This window comes from Cervus elaphus, chromosome 9, assembly GCF_910594005.1.
Source record: "Cervus elaphus chromosome 9, mCerEla1.1, whole genome shotgun sequence".
NCBI lineage: Eukaryota > Metazoa > Chordata > Mammalia > Artiodactyla > Cervidae > Cervus > Cervus elaphus.
Genome location: NC_057823.1, coordinates 25472934 through 25481447, shown reverse-complemented (window position 1 = coordinate 25481447; position 8514 = coordinate 25472934). Strand labels below are relative to the sequence as shown.

The 8514-nt window shown below is 37.7% G+C and overlaps 1 protein-coding gene across 2 annotated transcripts in view; it reads right to left on the bottom strand.

The window, feature by feature from the left end:
- Positions 1-369: 369 nt before the first annotated feature.
- RAPGEF6 (Rap guanine nucleotide exchange factor 6) overlaps positions 370-8514 on the bottom strand; it is a 226782-nt gene continuing 218637 nt past the window's right edge. For both annotated transcript variants that reach the window (XM_043912173.1, XM_043912174.1), the window contains 3 exons: positions 6840-7345; positions 4429-4719; positions 370-3755 (listed from right to left, as the gene is read on the bottom strand). In XM_043912173.1, the coding sequence (XP_043768108.1) occupies positions 3730-3755; positions 4429-4719; positions 6840-7345 (823 nt within the window). In that variant the 3' untranslated portion in view covers positions 370-3729. The remainder of the gene's footprint in view (positions 3756-4428; positions 4720-6839; positions 7346-8514) is intronic.

Genomic DNA, 8514 nt, shown 5'->3' with positions numbered 1-8514 from the left:
GCTCTCTAGTTGTGGCTCTTGGGCTCCAGGCCGCAGGAGCTGAGCAGCTGCGGTGTGCGGGGTGAGCTGTTCCCCGGCATGCGGGGTCTCAGGTCCCTGACCAGGGTCACACCTGGGTCCCCTGAACGGCAGGGTGGGTTCCCAACCACCGGGCCACCTGGCAAGCTCCCAAACACACTTTTACAAAACTCAACAGCCAGATGTTTGACAGGTACTGTAATGTCAACTCTAACTGGACAATTCCAATTTCTCTGGAGACTAAAAACAAAAAATGCCTTCATACCAATGCAGGTCCCAGACTGGTCCTCTTGAGTGACTGGAGTAATTACCTGACCGGCTCCCACACATTAGCAATAACATGCAGAGACAACTGATTAGATTCTTTATTGATTCCACCAATGTATTAGTAGACATGATAATAAATGGTACTTTTACATTCTCTTAACCAAAAATATAACAAATATTTACACTCAATAAAAATACAAAAAGCATACAGAGGCACTGTCTTTCTAAAAGACATAAGTTTAAGAGGTATCAAAAAATAGGAGACAAACATTGCTTGTTACAGGATACTTTACAATCACTGAATTGTGCAGTATAATTGCTATTTGATCATTATGACTGTGCAGTTTTGTCTTTTGCTGATAAGCTCATGTTTCAATTTTAAAAGGTCAAGTACAACTGCATTCTGTGTATCAAAAGTAAAGAAGCCTTAAAAAGCACAACAAAAATTAAAGATGGACTGGGGTTCAAGTTTAAATCTGAAAATGTACTTTAACACTTTTGAAGATTTATCCCTTTGCTCTAGCCTTTACGGTAATACTAAAGGGATACATCTATTTTAATATCACATGTTTTAGAAACATACATCAGAATAACAATCAGTTTTAAATACACAAGGAAACTCTCCCCTTCTTCTTGAAGGGGAGAGAACACTTTATAAAACTTAGGTTTGGATATCTCCATGATTACTGTCACATTTCAAGCCTAGGAGATTTTCAAGGTGGTTATGCAGACTTATCACCCTCATAAAAAATCATTTGAAGGTTTTTTCTCCCCAAATATCATACTGAAAGTAATCATTTGGAGAAAGTAATACTCTATTAAGTTACAATAAACTTTTATGGAAGTACATATTGGGGTTATTAATTCTCTATGTCTTTCATCATGAAGAGATTTTTTTGTTGTTGAAATTCATTATTTGGCAAGTTTGCAGTGAGGATTTACTGCTTCAATATTCCTGGCAGATTCAGAGTTGTGGTACGATGAGGGCACAAGTCTCTTTAGTATGCTTATAAATTCATAACATAAAAACAAAAACAAGGGGACTGAGAAGTGGAGCAAGTATAGGTTAAGGCTTCTCTTGTTCTAGTCATGTGACAAACTAAGAGAAGGCAGGAATGTACCCGGTATCAAAACATAAAGCTCAAAATGCCACGACCTTTTTAAGGGATACACACATATCAAACTACAAAGCATTTGGCTAGTTCCTGATCAATGTGATCAGCTGATCCAAACACTCACAGTTCAAGCTACAGGAAAACAAGGGCAGCTACAAGGTGCAAGTCCAAAACCACAAGCCTCTGACTCTGTGCAAGATGATTATCGACAACATTAAGGACAACGATTTGAAAGACCTGTTAAAAAAACATACTGTGCAAACAGCCCATTTTTCTGGGAAGTGGATACAAAATGGTGAGAATAAATACCCAAATTTGATAAAAAGATGGTTATAGCAAAAATATCTTTCACTTTCTTTGTTTTGTTCTGGACATGAAAATAATATTGTGTAAATCAGTGAAAGAAAAATTTATGATCAAAGGACCACTGTTTATAGATCAAAACTTTGCAGTGTGACTTTCAAACTATTATTAGATTTTTGATCCAGGTTACTTTCCATTTCAGTGGGCCAAGATAGCTATGGAGCCAACTGGCCTCATTCTAACATACCTGGGGGTTAAATTTCTAAGGCTTAAGTTTCCGATTTACAATTTTTTGCCCGTGGGAATTTTTCAGACATGTGATCTTTCCTAAGATGAAGAAACTGTCATTTTGATAGAAAAGATGGACTACTGCCATTTTCCAGTTGGAACTGATTTATGATTTTAAAATAAAGGAAATAGGAGGATGATAGAAGGAAGAGAGAGCTAGGAAAAAAATGAGAACAAACTTTTCAAAAGGAAGTCATAAGCCAACTAAATCCTATAAATTCACATATGGACAACCACTCAGAAGTAAACCTATTTTTGGTTGCAAGTTGATCCGGGTAGTGCACATTAATGGCTTTGGCTTTTGTTTTTTTGGTAGTCACAAAAGTTTATTAAACTTTCATTTGCCTTTATACTAAAAAACAAATGAAAATATTTAAACTAAAGATATAGAAAACATTATACTTTTTTATAATGTTGGAAACTCTTGTCTCATCCAGTAAACAATTACTGAAATTTTAATATTTAAGAGTGCCATGCCCAACAGGAGATATATATATATATGTAATATATCCCCTTCCTCTCAAGGCCTGAAGTGAGAACCAAGAAATAATCATTTCCATAATTCTAGCTCCTCTTTCCCCCACAAAATTTTCAACCAATCATTGATTCTGGCATGCCAAACTTTACCTACAGTCAACTGGGAGCTGCAGTGTTTATTAAGATTGAAAAAAGCCTTGTGCTTTGAGATGGGGGTGGGGGTGGTGAATGGTGCAGAACACTTAGCACAAAGCTAAGTTATCTTCATGATTACACTGCCAACGATAACACATCCATTAGGAAAGAACTCCATATCTGAGTTGTGAAAAATTTTAGTTACAGGTTCCTACAGGGTGGAACTCTCTAGAACTCAGTCTCCATTTATTGGATTTATACTTACAGTTAGATAGGGCATGACGTTCGCTTCAGAAAGAATTTTTATACGTGTTACGTAAGATAAAAATTTCATTCTTTGGAAATTAGGATTGCTATACACCCCATCATACCCCCTCCTTTTCCCAAAAGGCTGCTGACTCTGTGGTAGCTTCATTTGGCTTTCCAAATCCTGACCAGCAGATGGCAGTATTTTTCCTTCTTAACATCTCAACAGCAAAAGGATTCCTGTTCCATTCAAACAGACCCACATTGCATTGGTGCTACAGATGGTTACATCTCTGTATAGTCAAAGGTATTATCATCCTGTAAAGATGGCTTCTGTTTGGTCAGATCAGAGACAGTTTTATGGCCTCAAACATGAACATCAGTTAACTAGAGCTCCCAAATACAAACAAAACCACAAACTTCAAATAATAAGTTACTTTTCAAATACATAAAAATATCCTTGGCATTGGCAGACATTCTGAATTTGTCTGTTAACCCAAGCTATGGCTTGAAAATACTACCACTCTACTATCTTAAAAATATTGTGTTAAAGGAAAATCTATAGCAATATATATATGGGGAGGACTCAAGTTTGAATTTGTTCTAGTAACTGTGGTCCCAAGGCAGATGTGGTGTGCAAAGCGGAGACTGGTATCCAGGCACAACATCCATAGCTGAGGAAACTATGCATCTGCAGGGATTAAATGAAAGGAAGCATGACTCAGGCTATCTCACTGCTCAGAGTACAGGGAACAGAACCTCTGGGTTAGCAGCGGGAGCAGCGTGCTATGTGCTGGCAACGGCCTGCGGAATCGTGAGATAGTTCTGCCACTCCTTCTTCCAGGACTTTCAGTAGGCTTCAACCAGGTCAATACAAAGGCTACACTGCTGAAACCTGTTCATTTTCTGAAAACAACAGAAACACAGTTAAGTGGTAGATCCACATATTAATAAAGATCAACTAACAATCTAGTTATCTTTTAGAAAATTAGTCAATTTCAACAAAGAATTTTCTCAAATATCCCATCAGAGGCCAGATTTTACCGTAATGACATTTTTGAGTTCTGACCACACTGAAGACTGACAATCAATTGGAATTCCAAAAGTGCTTTGTAACCACTTTATTACTACACTGTTTAAAAGGATAAAATTCATTTATTGCCAACTTTGTCAAGTCAGTCAAGTTTTGCTAATAAGAGGAACTCTATCAAACAGCATGACTTCAGATTCAATTTGACATTGTGATACTTGGAGTTTCAAGTGCCCAAGCATTAATACATAACACAACTCCACCAATGTCAAGTGTCTTCTCTTAAACTTATCCCTTTTGGCTGAGCTGCTATCTGAAATATGAGTACTCCATTTGAGCTGGAAGAAGGGTACCGGGCACAGAGAAACAAGAAGCTTGTCCTCTCCGTTTACAAAAACACACCATCATATTTAGGCTTTTTTTTTTTTTTAACAGAGATTTCTAAAGCAGTGAAGAAAACATTTCTGATTACATGAAATACCAGAGTAAAGATCATTCAAAGTGTTAAGCAATTTATTTAAGAGTCATTAAGGTAGTTTGTCAACATACCATCTGCTTCGCTATCTGCATCAGTCACATCTAGTTTATGCCTCTGAGGCTGAATTACACTCTTCGATGGAACACAGGCCACAGGGCTGCTACTGAGAGAAGCTGGTGGCAGTCTAGAGAGGCTGTTATGCATCAGCTTTGACCTCTGCACCGCCACACTATATTCTGGAGGTTTTAGGTGGAGGTGGGCTCCTTCCTTTAGGTCCGCTAAAGAAATCCCCATGTATCCTGGAGGAGTGGGAGGTGGCTCCCTATACCTATCCTCCTTCTTGGGTGAGGTGACACAGTACACTGGCATGAAAAATAAGCAATGGAAACGTTAATGAAAAACAGAAGAAATGGAAAAAAAAAAACACAAAACTTATTACAATGATAAAATAGAACTTAAAAAACTGACAAAATGAATATATTTGAACACAATGGCAATAGATTAAAAACTTTTTAGTAAGCTTAATAAACTTGATATTTAAATTTGTGTTTAAAATACATAAATTACACTGGGTTTTACAAACATTAAACAGAGTGAGACAGTTGAAGGAGATGACACTGATGACAAACTTCTTCCTTTCACAGGTCAGCCTGCAAATCACAGAAGTGTGTGACAAATTCCTCAAGGAACACCAGCCCCAAAAGTGAGTCAGAAACATTTAAGAATTCATCCTAAATATCTAAAGTGTATTAAATGGGGAGATTTTCATAGAAATGACATTTAAGCCCTGTACTTAAGTGCTACTTTTCTCTTTCTCTGACATGAACCACTGTTTCCTGGCACTCTAGGGTAGGTAAGTTGTCATTGCTGGAACATAAATAACTTTAGAGAGGAACTAATTCCTTCTAGGACCTTATTCCTAACCTCTGCTTTGTGCTTAAGTGAATAAGAAAAATTTTAGGAAATCTACCTTAAGTTAACTTTCTCTGATTTTCTCAGTGGACATTAAAAATAATAGTGACTTAAAATCTTTTCCCCTACATTTGTACACCCTGGGTCTAAAGCAAAGCTTCAAAAAGCACCAGAAATAGGTTAGATAAAGAGGAAGGTTCCATGAAATTAAGACCAATCCACAAGATTCATAGGACCAGTAACTCTGAATGTCTTGATGATATCAGTAACTTTTAAAATACAAACACTATCTATATACACGGGGAAGGAAATGGCTACCCATTCCAGTATTCTTGCCTGGAGAATTCCAAGGATAGAGGAGACTGGTGAAGAGTCGAAAATAACTGAGTGACTAACACAAATCTATATGCAATAAGAAGAGACTAAATTAAAAAGGACCATTAAAATCCTCCCTTTAGATAATCAAGTTTGTCCATGCTGAAATTTCTACAACTCTACCAGTAAAATCTGCAGATAATACCAAGGTCAGAAAGGATTTCCATTCCCATCTGAGGAGAATGGAGTGAGGAGAAGGTAGAGAGGTTGTTAAGAGAAGACAAGCATGAAGAACATTAAGAGATTTGCCCAAAGTCAACTAGAAATGAACAAAAAAACCCCCCAAAACATTTTTAATCTATTTTCCCAAATGGATAAGAGGAAGATTTTACATCCAAGCACATAGACGCTTGCATATCAGTATAGTGGTTACTTAAAAGGCTTTAATAAAAAAAAAAAACCGTAAGAGTTGATCATAATATTGATTCAAAGTAGTCACTCCACACAAAAGAAAACCAGGTGCTATTATGTCCCAGTATTCACATAACTCAAGAAAGGGAAAAATGTATTTGACAGGCAAATACTAAAAGAATACACTTAAGAAAGCTGTGTGCAGTTAGAACAGAATCCACAAAGAGAAGGTGGCACACGCATAACATGCACCAGGAAGGTATAATGAAAAATGTTTTGGACTTTTCTTTTTTTTTGGCCACACCATGCAGCATGTGCGATCTAAACTCCCTAACCAGGGATCGAAGCTGTGGTCCTTGCAGTGGAAGCTCAGAGTCTTAACCAGTAGACCGCCAGAGAAGTCCCTATTTCAGACTTCTTTATCACACATTTCCCCCCACCTGTAACACCTAAAAGTTTTATCATATTCAAACCATGTATGCAAAGCAAGAGGGTTCAAACAATTTATGAGGTGACAAAGAGAATCTCTTTATTACTACGGCATAGTAATGTAATAATATTTCTTAATGAAACCAAAAAGATCTCAAAAGCAAAACCAGACATATAAACCTGTCTCCCTAATTAAATTACTTCATGTCAGCCCTTTCATTTTAAATGACTTGACTATCTGCCCCAAAGCCCTTGGGAAATCATCAACTTTTTGAAAATAATTTGCATATGGAGGGAGGAAACAGAGATTAGAATAAGAGAAAGGAATTTTGCAAGAATAAAGTTCTGGGCCAAGGTCACGGTTTACCACTTGAATTCTAAACGCCACAGATATGACAAAGAACACATAACTTACCAATCAAGCCTTTTTCTGTACTTGAAGTAACAGTTTTATAAACTGGGTCGATGCCCTCCTTGTGGTCCAAGCCTTCAGATGATTCAGCTGGCGTGTTCTCCAGCACTCTCCGTTTAACTGTCCCATAGTTTGGTTCGTATGTATCAGACAGAGAACTAGAGGAAGCCCAACTCTGTCTCATCTGACTAGTCTCCAGGCTTCCTTTACACTGCCCACAAGTTCGAGAGCAGCCTTTAGGACCGCTGTGGTGCTCACTGTCAGTGGCTTCAACTTCAGCTATGGGACCATCCAAATGGGTGGGTCGGTAAGAGTTCAAAAACTCCCAGCCTTTGGGGTTTGGAAGACTTTGGAAGTTGTCATGGGAACTGCTTGAGCAGGAAGTCCAACTTCCACGACCACTATCAGCTGTTTCTATAATGATGTGCTCATGAGAAATCTCTTCATTGCTCACAGATGATGAGACAGCTAAACTCTTGTTGATTAGAGATGGCTTTGAGAGTGTCCACCTAAAATCAGAGATACACAATTAAAAGTAATTTACTGGCTTAATGGAAAAACTGCCTTCTGTCCACTGCCTACAAGAGACTACAGAACATAGATCACAAGTGCTTAATGCCCACATAACCTTGTGAAAAAAAAGTCACTGTAGTCAATCATCACTAAACTTCTACTGGCATTAATGTTTATACTCAGTCAGAAACTCAAATACTTAGCAAGGTTTCCTCAGAATTCTTCTTGAATAAAATTAAGTTTACATTTTCATTCTTGGTCACACAATGCTAGATTCTCTCCATGCACACAGAATTAAGAATTTCAATTACAGGAACCATGTTTTATTTTTCAGCATGTCTCTGAGGTACCAAGTGAACAGCAACTCCCCCAGTTACCTACTGCTGAATGGGTTCTATCATTTCCAGCAAGGGTTCTCAAACTTACTTCATGGGCCAAATCCAGTCAAGACTGTTGTATTATGTTCTCGGGAAAAGCATGGTTTTTACATTTTTAAACAGTTTAAACAAAACAGAACAAAATACTCCAAAGATTTTGAGACAAGGGACCATATGCAGTCTGCAAAGCCTAAAATTTTTACTCCTTTAAATGGGCCTTTACCTGCTCACCCCAGATAAGGTTTGTGAAGTCCTGGTATTTGGTACAGAGGATAGACCAGGATCTGCAAAGTGGAGTCCAAGGGCAAATCGGGGCCTCTACCTGCTTTTGCATATAAAGTTTTACTGGGACACAGTAAAACTGGTTTGTTTACAAACTGTCAAAGGCTACTGTGGTCCAACAACAGCAAGGATGAGCAACTGCAACAGAGACCTTACCACCTGCTACGTCTAATGTATTTACCAATTTTTACCGAAAAAGTTTGCTGACTCCTGGTTCAGAGAACCACAGTTTAGAAACCTTTACAAATATGATAATACTTTACTATTTAAAGTATACCATATTTAACAATATCAATTTACAGTCGACTTTCTCAATGCTTTCTGAAGACTTCCATTTTGTTTGATTCGAAATAGAAATTTAGAGTTCACATGTTTTTTTTGGATTGACATTTCTTAGCTGATAATTCTTATGCTCCAAATCATACTTTGCAAGACAGGGCTCAAGGACTAGTCCTGCTTTCCCAATGTGTCCACAGTGTGTATAGCACTTTGAGGGTACTTCCCAT